Source organism: Carlito syrichta, unplaced genomic scaffold, assembly GCF_000164805.1.
Source record: "Carlito syrichta isolate Samal-C Ts95f unplaced genomic scaffold, Tarsius_syrichta-2.0.1 Scaffold306441, whole genome shotgun sequence".
Classification (NCBI taxonomy): domain Eukaryota; kingdom Metazoa; phylum Chordata; class Mammalia; order Primates; family Tarsiidae; genus Carlito; species Carlito syrichta.
This window is the reverse complement of record NW_007250537.1, coordinates 447,220-468,163: the sequence shown is the minus strand read 5'-3', so window position 1 is coordinate 468,163 and position 20,944 is coordinate 447,220. Positions and strand designations below refer to the sequence as shown.

The window sequence follows — 20,944 nt, the reverse complement described above, 5'->3', positions numbered from 1 at the left end:
GCTCCTATAGATTCTTAGGATAACCCCGCCTTCTCACAGGTGCCCCACCCTTAATTCTCCATCTTTCCAAGTTCTCTTTGCCCAGTGTCAACAATGAGACCAACAATAGGAAGACAGGCCTGGCAGGAAGAGGACAAAGGACAAAAGTGTCCAGCTCCTTTGCTCACCCAGTTTCACTGTTTGGGGACTGGAAAATGGAGAGGTATGCTTATTCTGTAACATACCTCAAGACCCCTAGGCATGACCCTTTTGAAAAGTTGTCTCTCTCATCCTGACATCTCAATAACTTTTCCTTCACCTCCAGTTCCAGGAGTGCCATATATGCTTCTCCATCCCTAAGCTCCCCGCTTCCTTATCACCCAGCCTGCCTGGTCTATGGAACACAATGCCAGAGCCCCAGAGAGGAAAAAAAAGCAAAATCCTCTTCCTATAATACCACTGTAATAAAGGGAGAGACAAAAATCCTGAGCATATTTTCCTTTAAAACCATTGTCACTGATTTTTTTTTTTCAGTCCTAGAATTTAATGGTGTCCACTGTAGGTTATGCAGGCTGACCTGAGAATTAACCACCAGTAAAAATTCTTTATCTGTGGAGAAAGATCTGGAATTCCAAATAACTCCTTACACTTTACACGTGCATACCCAATGTGGCCACAAACCAGTATTCGCTACTTTTCTGTATTATCTCAAGTACACGATACATACATAAGTACACCTCTACATGATACAGAGGCAAAATAGTAGGTACAAATTTCTTGAATAACAAAATGTATTTTAGGGGTTCTTCTCTTCCCGATTCATTTTATGTTTTCAACAATATTAAGAACTTCACATATTGAAATGCTATAAGATGTGGAGTTCCACATAGAAAAAAATCAGAAGCTCTCACTCTGAACAGTGAAATTTTACTTATAGTTTAATCCCTTCACTTCCTTTACCAACAGAATTTTCTTGGAGGTTACGTGACAATCAGTGGCACAAATAACAAAGAACAAGGCTTCTCTTCTACAGAAGCAAGTCGTAGTCTCTGCACTAATATTTGCATCCAGGGGAAAAGTTATAGGGAAGTATGTCAGACTTAAATCTGCCCATCCCTTTATATTATCTCATGCTTGATCTGACCTGACTTGCTAATGGATCTAGAGAAAGCACTTCTGCTGAGTAAGCAAGGCTAGTACTCCTACCTTGCAAACAGTTGTTGCCACCTTCATCCAAATGAAGTTGCATCACATGTGAGTAAAGAGTCTTAGTTCACCAAAGAGTAGATTACCTGTCATATGAGGTTCTCTAGTGAACAGGACCTTCCTGCTTAAAATGATCAGATGGTTCCATCGGAAGGCCATTTAAAGACACATATAAAATAACAGAGTCAGTTACAAAATTTCAGCGTGCTCAACTCAGCTTTGGGTCTCATTTCAATCTCAACATTTTATTTCAGTTATGAAATTAACACTTTTTTAAAAGTCAAGGGACTAATGGGAAAAAAAGCGTGTCAGGAAAACCACAATGTGGTTTGAAAAGATGTGATACAATACTGTACATTCCCTTGCCTTTCGGATTTCACAAGACTTTTTATGTATTTAAGAGCTTCTGAGTGACACAAAAAGCACAGAGGGTCAATAAGTTGCTAAATATAAGACTTGTGAGACTCAAGAAGTAGAAAAACAGAATTGTAACAGAAGGTGTCAATTTGTTTACAATTACTAATATTTTACAGGCAACTAATCTTGAACACATTTTTTAAAAATTATGTTAATTTGCAGAGGGAGAGGGAAATAATTAAAGCCTATCAAATTTCTATGGGAGTTAAATTGTCCAAAAATACTAAAACATGGTATCATCTATTCAAATCACTATTCTGTAAATGTGCTGAACTTTATACTTTTCTCTATCATTTATATTTTCTGTAATGAACAAACAAGTATTACATATCTAACTTTTTTTTTTTTTTTGAGTCGGAGTCTCACTCTGTCGCCCAGACTGGAGTGCAGTGGCCGCTCCCAGCCACCGCAGCCTCGACCTGCTGGGTTCCAGTGATCCTTCCGCCTTAGCCATCCAAGTTGCTGGAACTACAGGCGCGTGCTACCACACCCGGCTAATTTTTGATTTGTTGTAGAGATGAGGTCTCGCCAAGTTGCCCAGGTGAGTCTCGAACCTGCAGGCTCAGGCAAATCACTCACCTCAGCCTCCCAAGGCGCGGGATTACAGGCTGAGCCACTGAGCCCGGCTATCTGGCTTTTTTTGAATCGAAGTATCACTGTCACCCAGGCTGGAGTGCAGTGGCATGCTATTGGCCACTGCGGCCTTGACCTGCTGGGCTCAGGTGATCCTTCCTTCTACCTCAGTCTTCCTAGTAGCTGGAACTACAGGCACATGCTACCATGCCCAGATAATTTTTTGATTTGTTGTAGAGACAAGGTCTCCACCAAGTTGCCCAGGCTGGTCTCAAACCCCCAGGCTCAGGCAATCCTCTTGCCTCAGCCTCCCAAAGTGCTGGGATTACAGGCTTGAGCCACCGCTCCCGGCCTCTATTATATTTCATAGCCATGAAAACATTAACAACAACAAAAAAAGGAATTAAATGAGAAAAGAGAAGTAAACAATTCACATGGGAGTGAACACAATAGTAAACAAATATATGAAAATCAGAGCAAATTATCAAAGAACTGCAACCTGAGACAACTTTAAGCCTAATTAATGAAAACCACCACCATTACTAAATATTGTTGAAGAACTGTTAAAGCAATTCTTATACATCACTAACAGTTAACATTAACTGGTACAATTCTCCTGGAACGCTTTTTGAAAATATGCTTCAAGGACCATGAATTTGTTCATAAACCCTGATCCCAGATTTTAACTTTCAGGATTTCATTATGTAGTGAATACTTTATTTTTATTTTTTATTTTATTTTTTTGAGTTGGATTCTCACTCTGATGACCTGTCTGGAGTGCAGTGGCACGGTCCCAAACACTGCAGCCTTGACCTGCTGGGCTCAGACCATCCTTCCGCCTCAGTCTTCCAAGTAGCTGCAACTACAGGAGTGTGCTACCACGCCCAGCTAATTTTTTAATTTACTGTAGAGAGGTCTCGCCAAGTTGCCCAGGCTGGTTTTGAACCCCTGGGCTCAGGCAATCCTCTCGCCTCAGCCTCCCAAAGTACTGGGATTACAGGCATGAGCCACCAATGCCCAGCTTTTTTTTTTTTTTTAAAGAGTGCTGGTTTTTAGCTAGGCTCGGTGGCTCAGCTTTTTACTCTTAATGAGGAGGATGAAGAGCTCACACTAAGAACCAGAGAAGGATCAGTTCAGACTTCCTTGTTAATTTGTGCTTGCATTATTAATATTATCTTCAACTACGGATTTTCTGGCAACAATCTTTTTTAAGCCACATGTCATTTTTTGAAGCCTAATTTAGTTTAGCCAGAATAATATCATCTATAGACTCATATAATCCAGCTCAGACATACTGCCAAAGGCCATGATATGCTAAAAACAACCTATTGAGGGTGCCAGAGTCAAGACACCCACAACCCTTGGAACAACCACAAATAACCTGTGCCTCTGACCTTTTGACACGGAACCTATGTCAGTATCAACCCACATATTAGATACAATAAAACCAAATGAGCTTCTTATATTTAGAAAAATATATATATTAATATTTTCTTCTTGCTTCCCAGTGGATGGTTTAACTCACTGACCCTCTTTGAAGATCACGAATTTGCCATATGATTAAAGAATATAAATAAAATCATACCAAATAAAATCACACCCAATAAAACCAGAGACAACTCTCCATTTCAAAATTCCTTAGTTATTTAGAATAAGTTAGACGTAATTTCTTGCTTTGCCTCTTACCTCCCTTTCCTTGTCATCAATAGTCATTAAAGGATGTCACCAGTAGATACAGCTTTCCTTGAATCCTCAATCAATTGTGATGGGAAAGAACTGCATTAAAACCACACTGCCATTGATGAGTTGTTGTCTAGAATGGGTTGCCTGTGCATCTGGACTGCACTCACCTATGATCTTTAGTCATCTGCAACCCAGTCTCATTCACACCCATACCTGACTAAGGTCACTGAGAGTGGATAGATTTTCACATGCCTTGCATCCTGCTCTACTGCAGCATCTGCTTAGCAATACCTTTATTGGAGGTTCAGCCCACTTTCCACCTCCCCTCTTAAGTATTGCTGGAGCAAAACCACACCTCTGAGATATCAATGTGTCTGCAAAGTTCTGGTTTTCACCTTCAGTGCTGCTTCATACATACACTCATTCAATGAAAGTGTACCAGTACCATGACATCATCAACATGGCTGACTAGAGGTGCCCAATACTTGTCTCCTTCATAAAATAAGGACCAAAACAACAAATTAATAACTGAACTGAGGGAAAATAGACGCTCATGGCCCTTGAGCCCAGTGTGGTCTCCAGGAGCTGCATTGCCCTAATAAAGGAGCTCATGCTGGACCCCCTTGAGACCCAAGCTGTTATGGCATGGTGCCATTTTGAGCACAGAACGACTTTTGGATTTTCCTTCCCTGGAACCCAATATTTCTGCATTTCTGCATTCCTGAGACCTGCTGTCATCCCACCACACCCACACAAAAGGCTGCAATGCCATGACCCCAGGTAGACCTAGCAGCACAGCTGTGACAGCACCTCAGCCCATGCAGTGTCCTCAACCCCAAGGAACAGGTGATCCAGCACAGTGCAGAGGCCGCCCCAAGACCAGGGTAACCAAGGTGTATGCTCCCTAGGGCCTGACAACTGCCAACCTGGCACCCACTTCTGGAAGTTGGCAACCTTTCCCCTCCACCACTGGAGCCACTGCACATAATATGCGCTCCCTAAACATTGGGGACCAGCCTGCACAACTCCCATTACCAACAGTGACCCCACACCCAGTGGTCCACCAAGCAGGTCTCATCCCCAGGCAAACCAAATCGCAATCTCCACAAACATCTGCAGTCTAGGCCACCGAGGCACTTACAGATAGCACTGATATTAATTACAACCAAAGAAATCACAAAGACTATAGTACAGTGCTCTCCCAGAACAAGCCAAAGCACCCTGCCTAGCAGACACTATAGGACACACCTACGGGGAAAAGTCTTTCATTACAAAAGCTACTTCATAATATTGAAAATGGTTGCTTTTCTACCAGATGTGCAGAAATAATTGTAGGGACACAAGAAACATAAAAATGCAAAGAAACATGACACTGCCAAAGTAAAGTAATTTTTCAGTAACAGACCCTAAATCAAAGAAAATACATTAAATGCCTCAAAAGGAATTCAAAATAACAATCTTAAGAAAACTCAGCAAGATGCAAGAGAATACAGATAAAACATCCAACAAAATCAGAAAAAAACCAAGATTGAAATGAGAAATCTAGGCCGGTCGTGGTGGCTCATGTCTATAATCCCAGCACTGTGGGAGGTCAAGGTGAGAGGAATGCCTGAGCCCATGGGTTCAAGACCAACCTGGGCAACTTGGCAAGACCTCATCTCTACAATAGGTCAAAAAAAGTAGCTGGGCATGGTGGCACTTGCCTGTGGTTCCAGCTACTTGGAAGGCTGAGGTAGAAGGTTCACCTGAGCCCAGCAGGTCGAGGGTGCCGTGGCCATGAGCATGCCACTGCACTCCAGCCTGGGCAACAGCGTGAGACTCCAACTAAAAAAAAAAAAAAACAAAAAAAAAGAAGAAGAAGAAAGAAATGAGAAATCCAACAAAGATATATATCATTTTAAAAAAATAAAAATTTTAAAGCTGAAGAATTCCATGAGTGAAATAAAAAATGCCACTTAGAACTTTGTCAACAGATTAGATTGAGCAGAAGAAACAATTCCTAAACCTGAGGACAGGCCTTTTGAAGTAATCCAGTCAGAAAAAATTAATAATAATAAATGAGAATGACAAATCATATAGCATTTATGGGACATAATTAAGTGAACAAATATTTGTATTGCAGGATTTCTAGAAAGAAAAGATATGGGAAACGGCATAGAAATTCTACTTAAAGAAAAAAATCAATGATAACTTTTTAAGTCTTAAGAGAGATATGAACTTTGAGATCCAGGAGACTCAATAGTTGCCTAATAGGTTTAAACCCAAAAAGTTCTTTCCAGGATACATTATAATCAAGCAGCCAAAAATCAAACAAGATAATTCTAAAAACACCAAGAAGAAAACACTGAGTTACATATAAGATAATTTCCATTAGACTAACAGATTTCTCAGCAGACATCATAAAGGCCAGGATAGAATGAGATAATATATTCAAAGTCCTAAGAGAAAAAAATTTTTTCAATAAATTTATCTTTCAGAAATGAAGCAGAATAAAGTCTTTCACAGACAAGAAAAACTGAGGGAATTCATCACCATTAGACTGGTCCCAGAAAAAATGCTTAAAGAAGTATTACATCTGGAAACAAAAAGAAACTACCACCCTGAAAATATGTGGAGGCATAAAACTCACTGGTAAGCAATACAGAAAAGGAAGAAAGCAAATATTATCACTATAGAAAACCATCACACCACACAAATAAACAATAAAAGAGGAAGAAAGAAACAAAGGACCTACAAAACAACTAACAAAATGACAGTAGTAAGACCTCCCCTATCAATAATAACATTCCATAGAAATAGTAAATTCCACAATTAAAACATATAGGATAAAAAACAAGACCCAAGTAGATGCTCCCGACAAGAAATTTTCTTCATCTATAAAGACATGGAGACTGAAATGAAGGAATGGAAAAAGACATTACATGCAAACAAAAACCATAAATGAGCAAGAGTAGCTATACTTATATCCAATAAAATAGACTTTAGGTATTTAAAAGAGACGTTTAAAAAGAGACAAAAGCCGGGCTCAGTGGCTCAGCCCGTAATCCCACGCCTTTGGGAGGCTGAGGTGAGTGGATTGCCTGAGCCCGCGGGTTCGAGACCCGCCCAGGCAGGCGAGACCTAATCTCTACAATAAAAAAAAAAAAGAAATCAGCTGGGCGTGGTAGTGTGTGCCTGTAATTCCGGCTACTCCAAAGGCTGAGGTGGAAGGCTCGCCAGAGCGCAGCAGGAGCCTGCGGTGGCCGGGAGCGGCCACTGCACTCAAGTCTGGGTGACAGAGTGAGACTCCGACTCAAAAAAAAAAAAAAAAAAAAAAAGACATAAAAGGTCCCAGAAGAACTCAAATCACTCTATATAAAAGATACCAGGGCAAGCCCTTCAGGTCCCCTCCTGTTGTGGGGGCTTATCTGTCCTCTCAGTAAATTCTGCTTTCTCAACAACAACCACAAATAGATACCTGCACACATATGTTTATTGCAGCATTGTTCACAGTAGCAAGAACATGGAACCAACTGTGCTGCCCATCAAAAGAGGACTGGATTTAAAAAAATGTGATACATATACACAATAGAATATTATGCAGCCATAAAGAAGAACAAAATCATGAACGTCACAGCAACCTGGATGGACTTAGAGTGTATAACACTGAGTGATCCTTCACAGTAACAAAGAACTGAGTATCACATGTTTTCACTCATAAGCAGACCTTGCACAATTATCGTAATACTACAAGAAATTGATTGCAGGAGCAGGAAACTGTCAGGAGGGGGGCGGAGAAGCAGGACTGGCAGTAGTGGGAATCTGCCTGGGGAAGAGGGGGCATACCTCATTAGCAAGGGTACCTGCATAATGAACATTTGTATACCTAACCCTGAATAGTACCCCATATTTTAAAAATGAATAAAAAAATTAAAAGAGAAAAAAAAGAAATGATAAAGTGATCAGTTCAGCAAGAAGATAAAAAAATTGTAAATGTGTATCTTCCCAACACCAAAGCACCCATATATAGAGAGACAGAAAATAGTATTCGATGTAAAGGAAGAGATAGACCACAATACAATAATAGTTGGAAACTTCAAAACCCCACTCTTAGCATTGGACAGATTATCTAGACAGAAAATCAACAAAGTAGTGTCAAATTTAAATTGGTATTATAGATGAAACAGGCAACTGACGTTTACAGAATTTTTTTTTTTTTTTTTGAGTTGGAGTCTCACTCTGTTGCCCAGACTGGAGTGCAGTGGCCGCTCCTGGCCACCGCAGCCTTGACGTGCTGGGCTCCGGCAATCCTTCCGCCTCAGCCTTTCAAGGAGCTGGAACCACTGGTGCGCGCTACCACGCCTGGCTAATTTTTTGATTTATTGTAGAGATGAGGTCTCGTTAAGTTGCCCAGGCAGGTCTCGAACCCACGGGCTCAGGCAATCCACTCACCTCAGCCTCCCAAGGCGCGGGATTCCAGGCTGAGCCACCGAGCCTGGCTCTATAGAATATTTTATCCAACGGTTGCAGAATATAAATTCATCTCCTCAGCACCTGGAATATTCCCCAGGACAGACCATATATTAAGCTACAAATATGCCTTACCAAATTTTTAAAAATAAAAATCACATCAAGTGTGTTTTTTTTACCACAATGGTGTAAAACTAGAAATCAATAACAAAAGGAACTTTGGGAACTGTGAAAAGCACAGAAATTAAACAACATGCTCTTGAACATCCAATGGTTTGATGAAAAAAATTAAAATGAAATTAAAAAATTTCTTGAAACACATAGAAATAGAAACACAACATTCCAAGACATCTGAGATACAACAAAAACAGTTAAATTAAGAGGAAAGTTTATCGCAACAAATACCTATATCAAAAAATTTAACAAGTAAATAAACAACCTATTGATACACACCAAGGAACTAGAAAAGCAAGAACAAATCAAACCTGAAATTAGTAGAAGGAAAAAAAAATCAGAAAAATCAGGGCAAAAATAAACAGCACAGAGACTGGATAAAATACAAATGATCAATAAAATGAAAAGTTGGTTTCTGACAAACCATTAGCTGAGCTAAGAAAACAAGAGAGAAAACCCAAATGAAATCAGAAGTGAAAAAGAGAAATTGCAACTGATACAACAGGAATACAAAGGATCATTAGAGACTACTGTAAAAAATATATATGCCAACAAATTGGAAAACCTAGGAGAAATGGATGAATTCCTGGACATATGCAACCTACCAAGATAGATTTGTTTTTAGGAGTTTTTTTTTTAAAAGATGTGGGGTACAACTCAGGATTAGGCATACAAGTGGTCATTGTACAGGTAAAATTTAGGCCTCCCTTTAGTCCCCACTTTGCCTTGTTTGAGATCAGGTACCCTTATTAATGGTATGCACTCTCCCCACCCCACCCCTGGCAGTTTCCCACTACTGCCAATCCCTATTATTTTTCATTTATTAATTTTTCTTCCCCCACCATTGTGTATCTTAAAAAGTATTCAGCTTACAGAAAAATTACAAGCATAATACAAGGAATATTTGTGTGTTTATCACCACAATTCAACAATTGTTATCATTTTGCTACATTTGCTTCTCTACATTCATATATACATGGGCACACGCGTGCACACATATGTACACACATGCATATATGCATTACACGTGTATACACAGCTATATCATATATTTACATAGGTAAACCCATACATTAAGTAATACTTTTTTTACTATATTATAGAGATGTGGAGTACAAGTCAGGATTGGTATATAAATAATCTATGTGTAGGTATCTAAATGAATCAAAGATCTAAACATAAAACTTTAAATTATAAGTATCCTAGAAGAAAATGCAGGAAACACTCTTAAGCACATTGGAGTAGGTAAACAATTCTTGTTCAAATCCCCAAAAGTGAATGCAGTAAAAGATAAGGTAGACAAGTGGGACCTCATCAAACTGAAAAGCTTTTGCACAGCAAAAGAAACCATCAACTGAGCAGGGAGACAACCCACAGAATAAGAAAAAAAAATTTGCTAATTGAAGATTGATTATAAAGAAATAAAACATCTGAACAGACCAATAACAAGTGATGAAGTTTAATCATTAAAAAAAGTCTCCCATCAAAGAAAAGTACAGGACCTTATGGCTTCTCTGCTAAATTCTACCAACCATGTAAAGAACTAATATCAGCTGGGCTTGGTGGCTCAGTCTGTAATCCCATGCTTTGGGAGGCTGAGGTGAGTGGATTGCCTGAGCCCGTGGGTTCGAGACCCGCCTGGGCAACTTGGTGAGACCTTATCTCAACAATATATAAAATAATTGGCCAGGTGTGGTAGCACGCGCCTGTAGTTCCAGCTGCTTGGAAGACTGAGGCAGAAGGATCGCCAGAGCCCAGCAGGTAGAGGCTGCGGTGGCTGGGAGCGGCCACTGCACTCCAGTCTGGGCGATAGAGTGAGACTCCGACTCAAAAAAAAAAAAAATGTAGTTATCTCTGCTCAATTTTGCTGTGAACGTAAAACTGCTTTTAAAAATAAAGCTTAAGAATTTATAAAATGTAGTTATTATCATGTCACCCCCAAAAAGGGCTTTGAAAGCTTAGACTATTATAATACTTTCTCTTCTAGTGATGGCAGGCCAACATTCCCAAAGATGGTAAGAGACAAGACAGAAAAAACAACAAATAAAAGTTTTGCTGGAAGATGGCAGTAGCCAACAGGATGTCGAGACCAGGACTTGGGGCAGAGTGGAAGCTCACGAGACATGCCTGAGAATGTTCATAGCTGTATTATTTGTGACAGTCAGAAAGTGGAAACAATTCAAATGCCTATCAAAAATACAGGGGTCAAGCCACAGTAGCTCACACCTATAATCCCAACTACTCAAGAGGTTGAAAGGATCACTTGAGGCCAGGAGTTCAAAACCAGCATTGGCAACATATCAAGATCATGTCTGTAAAAATAAAAAATTAATCAGGCGTTGTGGTGTGCAGCTGTAATCCCAGCTACTTGGGAGGCTAAGGCAGGAAGATCACGAAGCCCAGGAGTCTGAAGCTGCAGTGAGCTGTGATCAAGTCAATGTACCCCAGCTTGATGACTGAGGGAGACCCTGTTTCTTAAAAAAAAAAAAAAAAAAGCTGCACGTGGTGGCTCACATCTGAAATGTCAGCACTCTGGGAGGTAGAGGGGAGAGGATTGCCTGAGCCCAGGGGTTCGAGACCAGCCTGGGCAACTTGGTAAGACCTCATCTCTACACTAAATCAAAAAATTAGCCAGGCTTAGTGGTGCATGCCTATGGTTCTAGCTACTTGAAAGGCTGAGGTGGAAGGACTGGTTGAGCTCAGCAGATCAAGGATGTGGTGGCCATGAGCGTGACAGTGAGACTCGGTCACAAAAAAAGTAAAAGAGGAAAAATTACAGTATTTCTTGATATAAGCAGAATACTACTTAGCAATGAAAATTCATCAACTATGGTTATAGACAACATGAATCAACATCACAAACATAATGCTGAGTGAAAGAAGCCAGACAAAAAAGACTACAGACTATATAAAACCTTTACATAGTATCCAAAGATGGTAGCAACGTTCTGTTTCTTGAAGATTTTTGCATTGTGGTTACATGAATGCTTGCTTTATGATAAATTATCGAGCAATGTATCTTTATTTTGTGCATTTTTCTGTATGTGCTACAGTCTACAATAACAAGGTTTAAAATTTATATATACCCAGAAATATGAAGAATGGCTTGAGAAGAGTAACTGGCGTGCAAAATAATAAAATAACCTCCTTCTCCTGCAGTATCAAAGATTAAGGCTAGGTGGCTCAGCCTGTAATCCCGCACCTTTGGGAGGCTGAGGTGAGTGGACTGCCTGAGCCCGCAGGTTCGAGACCCGCCTGGGCAGCGAGACCTCATCTCTACAATAAATCAAGAATTCAGTCGGGCGTGGTAGCGCATGCCTGTAATTCCGGCTACTCGGAAGGCTGAGGCAGAGGGATTGCCGGAGCCTAGTAGGTCGAGGCTGCAGTGTGAGACTCCAACTCAAAAAAAAAAAAAAGATTAAGTACCCAGGTAGTCTCTCAATAAAAGATGAAAAATGCTGAGCCAAAAACTTCAAGACAGAAATCTAAAGTAATCTTTGACATTGCCCCGGGGACCTGACAAAAACAGAGTAAATCCTCTCTGAAGGAATCAATTCTATCAAGACATGAGCTTAGAGTCAAATTTTCAAAATACACAAGAAAACAAGCCCCCATGGAAGCCAGGAGAACAAACAGAATAAGATTCTCAAGAACTTCACACATCAGAACAATCAGTCACAAAGAGGTTACTGTATTATATTTAAAGAAATAAAACTACATGCATGATGGCTCACGCCTGTACTCCCAGCACTTTGGAAAGCCAAGGCAGGAGAACTGCTTGAGTCCAAGAGTTTGAAATTAGCCTGGACAACAGAGTGGGACCTCATCTCTACAAAAAATTAATTTGCTGGGCACAGTGGCATGCACCTGTAGTCCCAGCTACTCAGGACTGGCGCAGGAGGATCACTTGAGCCCAGGAGTTGGAGGCTACGGTGAGTGACCATAACACTGCACTCCAGCTTGGGCAAATGAGACACTGACTCAAAAAACAAACAAAAAATAAGTCAGACATGGTGGCAAGTGCCTGTAATCCCAGCTATTAAGGAAGCTGAGGTGAAGGATTGCCTGAGCCCAGGAGGTAGAGGCTGCGGTGAGCCATGATTGTGCCACTGCACTCAAGCCTGGGCAACAGAGACTCTGACTCAAAAAAAAGGGGGGAGGGAATTAAAAACATATGTAAACAATAAAACACTAGAAAAATGACCAAGAAAATTAAAAACAAAAATACAGTAAATGAAATTTAGAGCATAGTGGATGGGTTAAAAGCAGATTATACCCTACTGAAGAGACTTCGTGAGCTAGAGGAGAGCTCTGATGAAATCATCTGGAATGAATCTCAAAGACAGAGGTGGGATTGATAGACATGAAGGATGGGGGAGAAGAGTTACAGAAGAGAGGAGAAGGAAAACGGGCAGAGACTGTTGATATGATAATGGCTACATAATTTTCAGAACTTTCCAACATCATCAATCTATGGCCTGTACATTCTATATTCTAGCTATTTTACCTTATTGAGATATATGTTGAAGTGTAAAGCTAACTATTTAGACAAATTGTTTACTTCATTCAGTAGGTTATTATTAATAGTAACACTAGTATTTTACTTTTAAGTTATTTTGTGTGTATTAAAGGATAAAGAGAATATATTAATGTTTATAGAAATCAAGTTTTTAATGAAAGAAAAAACATACAAATGAAAAATGTATAAAGGTTGAGAATAAGTCTTCATGTTAAATTTCAATTGGAAATTATGATATACATTTATGATTAAAAAAACAAAACAAAACATTTCCTTGGTCTGTCCAGTGAAAGGTCCTAGAAGGGATGTTGTACTAGTAGCGATGGTGAACACACCTAGTCCTGAGATGGTAGTTTATAAATACTGAGCTTCATCTTAAGAAATCTGGGTTTCTTAGAGAATGATAAAGGTTTTGGGCACAGGAAGTTCAAGGTAAGCCTAGGGCAACACGGTATGTTAGAAAGCAAGAAGTGCTCAAAAACTAAGGGAATGAGTTGAAAAGACAGGTGCATATTAAGAGGCTCCTACTGGAGCCTAGGATAATTTCAGTATCAAAAAGAAAACAATTATAACTGATCTAAAATATCACTTAAGCAAAAACTCTTAAGTCCATAGTTATTTTTTTTTTAATAGGCAAGAAGAAATAAAAAGGAAAGTCTTTTTTTAGAGCAGAATGTCAGATAATAATCAGGTAGTAGATATATGAGTGGTATGTATATGGGTGTTCATTGTACAGTTTTTCAACTTTTTATATTTAAAAATGTTGAGAAAAAAATCATTGATTAAAAAAAAGAAAAAAAAAGGGAGCCCTTCCCTCTCAGCCTTGGCAGGGAACATACCCACTTGCTCCCTTGGCTGAGAACTGCGGTACAAGATATAACCTTTGAGGACAGGGGCTTAATGTACTATCTATATTTTAATTTAAAAATATCTGTATTAACTTTTTGACAATTTGATTAATTTCAATATACTACCATTCTTTACAAATTTACAACTACTTTACCTCTGCAGACTAGGAGGGAAAAGAATATAAGAGGAAAAAATATTTCTTGTTCATTTTGTATTCTTCAGGAAACTCTTTTTTAACAAAAATACTTTTCATTTTTATAAAACTAAAGAAGTGCTTTCACGTATCTCCCCAGAGTGGCTGCAGAACACTTTCTGTTATGATTATAGGGAAGAAAATGTCTTTTAACATCTTGACTAAAACACAGGTAGTGTCAATACTCAGAAAAAACTAGGTATCATAATTTCATAATCATGCAGTATTCTCTAAGATAAAGAAAACAATCTGTATATGGCTAATGTTAGAACTAACATTAAAAAGACATGGTGCAAAGTGAAATAAGCTAGTCAGAAAAGAACAAACACTGTATGATTCCACTTACATGAGGTCCCTAGAGTAGTCAAATACTGTATAAAGAGATCGAAAGGAGCATAGTCGTTGCCACAGGCTGGGCAAGGGGATAGGCAGTAGGTGTATAACAGAAACAAAGTTTCAGATTGGGAAGATAAAAAAGGTTTAGAGATGAATGGTGGTGATGGCTGTATAATAACATGAATTTACTTAACTGCACTAAATTGTATAATTAAACATTATTAAAATGACAAACTGTGTATTATATACATATTTACCCAAAAAGGAAAAAAGGCATGTTGGTATACTTACACATTCAAATCATAATAATTTTTCAAATGAATTATTTCTTCAACATATCCATTTGCGACATCTGGAAATCTTGCTTCCTAGAAAGGAATAAGATTATTAGTTGGGCATAATGGTTCATGCCTGTAATCCCTGCCCTTTGGGAGGCTGAGGCAAGATTACCTGAGCCCAGGAGTTCAAGACCAGCCTGGGAAATATGGTGAGAGCTCATCTCTACAATAAATTTTAAAAAATTAGCCAGGAGTGATGGTGCACACCTTTAGTCACAGCTACTTGGAAGGCTGAGGCAGAAGGATCACCTGAGCCCAGCAGGTTTGAGGCTACAGCAGCTGTGAGCATGCCACTACACTGCAGCCTAGGCAACAAAGTGAGACTGGGACTCAAAAAAAGAGAAAGAACAACAGAGAGAGAGAGAGATGAGGGGGAGGGAGGAAGGGAGAGAGGGAGAGAGAGGGAGGGAGGACGGGCTTTATATTTAATTTGAGAGAGAGAGAGAGAGAGAGAGAGAGAGAGAGAGAGAGAGAGAGAGAGAGAGAGCGCACATTATTTGTATTTAATTCACTAGAATGACTTCAAATGGTGAAAAAAACCAGATGCCAAAAAGTATATAAAAATGATTAAAGACTAGAAAAGGGGCTGGGTGCAGTGGCTCAAATCTGTATTCCCAGTGATTTGGGAGGCTGAGGCAAGAGGATCGCTTGAGGCCAGGATTTCAAGACCAGTCTGGGCAACATAGTGAGACCCTTGTCTCGACAAGAAATAAAATTAGCTGGGGATGGTGACATACGCATGTAGTTCCAGGTACTTGGGGACTGAGGTGGGAGAATGGCTTGAGCCCAGAATTCCAGGTTGCAGTGAGCTATGACCCAGGTATGTATGACCCAGCCACTACACTTCAACCTAGGCAAGAGAGATCCTTTTCCTTTAAAAAAAAAAAAAAGATCAGACGTAATGGTTCATACCTATAACCCCAACACTGTGGGAGGACTGCTTGGGCCCAGGAGTTCAGACCAGCTTGGACAACACAGCAAGATTGTCTCTACAATAAGTTTTTAAAAAGTTAGTTGAGCGTAATGGCTGTAGTCTCAGTTACTTGAGAAGCTGAAGTGGGAAGATCACTTCACTACAGCAATTTGAAGCTGTGGTGAGCCGTGTTCATGCCACTGCACTCCAGCTTGGGCAACAAAGTGAGAGAACTTGTCTAACCCAAAAGAGAGAGAGAGAGAGACAGACAGACTAGAAATAGGCTGTAAAGTAGATCTGTGTGACTTAAAATTCAACAATAGGTTCTCAGCGATCATTAGGACCTCTGCCCTCATTTAACAGATCTGTTCTTCACTCTTTCAACAAATGCTGAGCATCACTATCCAGGCAAAGGGAGTCGAAACACAAACAAGGTATAGCTTATGTCCACCCTCGAGAAGCATACACTTAGTGGGACAGATAATAACACCTGGTTTAAGAAAGGTGGCTCAGCCTGTAATCCCGTGCCTTTGGGAGGGTGAGGTGAGTGGACTGCCTGAGTCCGCGGGTTCGAGACCCGCCTGGGTAGCGAGACCTCATCTCTACAATAAATCAAAAAATTAGCCGGGCGTGGTAGCGCATGCCTGTAGTTCCAGCTACTTGGAAGGCTGAGGTGGAAGGATTGCCAGAGCCCAGCAGGTTGAGGCTGCGGTGGCTGGGAGCGGCCACTCTGGGCAAAAGACTGAGACAAAAACTCAAAAAAAAAGGAAGGGTTACGGACTTTAAAGGCAGATAGTAGCCAATTACTCAGCACTTTGTATGACAATGGAAATGTTCTCCTCTATGCCTGACAACGAGGTAGCTGTTAGCCTCACTTAGCTACTAAGGCTAAAATGTGACTGATGCTACTGGAAGCTGCATTTGTGGTTTTATTTATTATTTATTTATTTTCTGAGTTGGAGTCTCACTCTGTGACCCAGGCTGGAGAGCAATGGCATGCTCACGGCCACCGCAGCCTCGACTTGCTGGGCTCAGGCGATCCTTCTGCCTTAGCCTTCCAAGTAGTGGGAACTACAGGCACGCGCTACCATGCCTTGCTTATTTTTTGATTTATTGTAGAGACGAGGTCTCGTCATGTTGCTCAGGCTGGTCTCGAACCCCTGAGCTCAGGCAATCCTCTTGCCTTGGTCTCCCAAAGTGATAAGATTACAGGCTTGAGCCACCACACACAGCTGTGGTTTTATTTAACTGTAAGCATTTAAATGTAAATAGTCACTGCCATATTAAACAGCACAGGTCTAGGTAATCCAATCAATCTATTTTAAGGGTTTGTATTTAAAGTGAATTCAAAGTCTCTAAAAAAAAAACTGGAGGGCTGCAGATATGACAGCAGCTAGAATCCCAGAGGGCTTCCTGGAGGATTAGGATTAAGCATAAAATTAAGGAATCCTAATTCCAAATTCTACTTTCATGTCTTAAGAGTGTCTCCTCTTCTATTCTACACATCTAGATATGTAACTTAGGAAAATGAAGTACAGACACACAAACAATACTTTTTTGGTGAAATTATTTACTTGATAAAATAAAACTTACCGTTTCTTTTACTAATAGTGCAATGAGTTCTCGATCTACTTCCGCAGCTTCTTGCCCCCAAATGTTTTCCAAATTGGCCTCCTGAGATCCTTGCATTGGAAAGGCTGGACCTGGTTCTTCATCATCTATTGCTAACTGTTGCTCTTCAAGCTCACCTAGAGGATGGGCAGGCTGAGGAGAAGAGGGGCCTGGAATCCCATCCTGCTGGGGTTCTGGTCTTGGAAAAGCTGGCCCTGGGAGTTCATGCTGAAACAACAAGGGACCCAGTTCTGCTTCAGGGTGCCGCTCCTGAGGAACAACTTGGTTTGTTATCTCACGGGGCTGTTGGTTTAGAGGCTGGAAGTAAGGATGATCTAACCAGCAGTCTTCTTCGATGGTCTGATCATCCACACTAGCAGACGACTCGCCAAGATTTGATAAAAGTTCAGTTTCTGAGTCTTCAGATGATTGGTTCTGAGCTTCCAAAGGTTCATTTTCTGAGAAAAGAAGGCCACCTTCTTCCAAGATAATGACTTTCTGCTCTGATCTGGGGTTGACAATGTCATTTGCTGCTTGGTTATGACTTGGTCCAGGTTTGGGTTCTTTTTCTGTCTGGCCACTTGGCTTAGTGAATTCAGAGACTCCAGGAGGCCCAAGATCCAGAAATTCACCGTAGTCATCCTCGGAATCATCCTGTACCCCAGAATCAAACAATGGGTTGTTACACACTGAAAAATAGCTGCTCTTATCTGATTCAAATGCTGCTCTAGACTTTTTAGGCCTCTCTTCTCCCAATCTTTTCAGATCTTGCCACTGAGCAGCTGGTTTGATGAGATTGGGTCGTGATGTCTGAGGTTTATATGTCTAAGAAAAAATGAAATTTTTAATAATAATAATTCAATTTCTTTCCTATGCCTATACCTCCTTATGTACTTATATTAAGCTTCTGAGAGGATAAGAAAGAAAACAAAAATATACTCTATTATGTGAATAGATATTAATTTTTCACATTTATCTTACCACTGAAATTTGATTACACTATAGCATTTGTAAGAATCAAAGCCATTTATAATCTGAAGCTTGATATAGCAAATTATAATTTAACATCTGAGACCACTAGAACAAAAATAACTATAGAGTAGAAGAAATCATGAAAGACTGCTAAAACAGCACAGGAACAAGAAATGTTCCATGAACATATGAAAAGAATCTAAATCTCAATCAGCAAAATAAAAACTAAAACAAGATTTTTCCTCCCATAAGACTAGCAAACTTTTAAATTACACAATATCAAGCACTGGTGAGGATGTGTGGAAATTCTTATACTACCATTCACTGCTGGTGAATTTAGAAGAACAATTTGGCACTATTTACTAAAGTAAAAAATGTAGAGTCAGACATACGGCTCACACCTGTAATCCCAGTTACTTGGGAGGCTAAGGCAGGAGGACTGCTTGAGGCCAGGAGTTTGAGACCAGCCTGGGTAACATAGCAAGACCCTCATCTTTTAAAAGAAAAAAAGAAAAAGGTAAAAATGCATACAGTTATCTCTCATTATCATTTTTAATTTCTATTTTACAAATCCTTATGCATCTAAAGAAGGCATATATAAGGATACTCACCACATTGCTTGAGTATAAAATGAAAAAGAGAGACATCCTAAAGTTTGTCCCTAAGACAATGGTTCAGTAAACTTTTTTTTTTGAGTTGTAGTCTCACTCTGTTGCGCAGGTTGAAGTGCAATGGCACAGTGATCCTTCTACTTCAGCTTTCCAAGTAGTCGGAACTACAGGTGTGCGCTACCACGCCTGGCTAATTTTTTATTTATTGTAGAGACAGGTCTCGCCAAGTTGCCCAGGCTGGTCTTGAACCCACAGGCTCAGGCAATCCACTTGCCTTGGCCTCCCAAAGTGCTGGAATTATAGGCTGAGCCACCGAGCTTGGCCTCACTAAACTCTTAACTGTTCTACAAAATACTTCATAACTGCCCCCCGCCAAAAAAACATAGCTCAATCTGTACTGAAATGGAAAACTTACCAAGAAATGCTATTAAGTGAAGAAAAGTTGCAAAATAACATACAGAATGATTCTATTTATTAAAAAAAGACATAAAATCAAGGGTTTGTAAAAACAAAAAAAAGACACAAAATCATTTCTAAAAGTATGCATATGTACACACATGTATATACACACACACATACATATAAAATCAAAGAAAAGATCTAGAAGGATACATGCCAAACTGATAACAATTCCTTTGGGAAATTCCTTGGAAAAAAAGGATGGGAAATATCAAGCTTCAGAGTAAGACCATAAATAGGCACACTATTAAAGGGAAAAAGAAACATAGTGTACCTCTCAGGAACGGAATCCCAAATTGGATAGTTTAATTATCTGAATTTGATCTTGTTGGTGCCCTTACTCTTTTTTTAAGAAACTAATGTAGGCCTATAGAGAAATATATCATTTAGAAGCTCAAATTTTTCATACACAATGACTTACACTCAATCAAAAATAGCTAGGCACACAAGAACTTAATGCAACAACAGAAACCCAAAACAAAAGAAGTAACAGGCAACAGAAACAAACCTGCAGGTTTCAGACAAATACGTTATCAGACATGAATATTAAAATAACAGCATTTTTTAGGGAAATAAAAGACTAGTTGAGAATTTCAGGCAAAAAGGAGAAGAATAAAATACAAATTCCAGAATGAAAAAATATAGTAACTAAGATTAGGAATCAATGAATGAATGCATAATATTTGAAATAAATATAGTTGAATAGAGAAATGAGTAAATTGAAAACTAGGACAGAAGAAAACAACCAGAGTTAAAGACATAGACAAACTGAAAATTAGACAACAAAACAGAACACACGAAGAATGCAATGAGGCTGGGAGCGGTGGCTCAAAGCCTGTAGTCCCAGCACTTTGGGAGGCTGAGGTGAGAGGACTGCCCGAGTTCAGGGGTTTGAGGACCACTCTGGGCAACTTGGTGAGACCTCGTCTATAGAATAAATCAAAATTAGCCCAGTGTGGTGGTGCGTGTCTATAGTTCTAGCTACTTGGAAGGCTGAAGCAGAAGGATCACCTGAGGTCAGCAGGTCGAGGCAGCGGGGGCCATGAGCATGCCACTGCACTCCAGCCTAGTCGACAGAGTAAGACTCTGACTCACCCCCTCCAAAATAAAAAAGAAGATAAATAATCCATCTGAAAGGACAAAACCCAAACCAGAGTTTCTCTGATCTCATACATGACAATATCCTTTCCCAATAAACCTTTTCTGGAACCCTGGAAGAGTCCCAGGACACTGAGACTAATGTCTCCTACATAATTTGTCTTTAGGCTCTTGGACCTACCCCTCCCATCTATGTGGCTGGCCCACCTATCCATCCAGTCATCAGGCAGGTGAGGGACAGACCCCATTACCATAGTAACACTTAGGAGACTAATCCACTCACCTACCTGCCATCTATCACCATGACTTTAGTTACTGTGCTTACCTGCCCCCTTCGTGATAGGGTAAAACACACCACACCCGATCATCTTAACAACCTACACCCACCAAAAGATTAAAAAACACTGAAATTCAAGCAGCCAGGGCTCTGGCCAGGCCATGCTTTCATTGAACTCTGGCTGGACTGTCCTTCTCTTTAAGCTCTAGGCCCCTCCCTAAACTTGGGGAGGTGAATCCCTCCTCTTCCCTTCCCTCCAGCCTGGGCGACAGAATAAGACTGTGACA

General features: G+C 40.0%; 1 protein-coding gene across 2 annotated transcripts in view; it reads right to left on the bottom strand.

Annotated features, from left to right (window-relative positions):
* RNF216 (ring finger protein 216) overlaps positions 1-20,944 on the bottom strand; it is a 175,898-nt gene that overhangs the window by 119,852 nt on the left and 35,102 nt on the right. Inside the window, exons 4-5 of one of the 2 annotated variants that reach the window (XM_008063017.2) lie at positions 17,223-17,894; positions 14,670-14,746 (exon numbers count right to left, since the gene is read on the bottom strand). In XM_008063017.2, the coding sequence (XP_008061208.1) occupies positions 14,670-14,746; positions 17,223-17,894 (749 nt within the window). Of the gene's footprint in view, positions 1-14,669; positions 14,747-17,222; positions 18,066-20,944 lie in introns of both variants that reach the window. The other variant, XM_008063016.2, reaches the window with a different exon arrangement.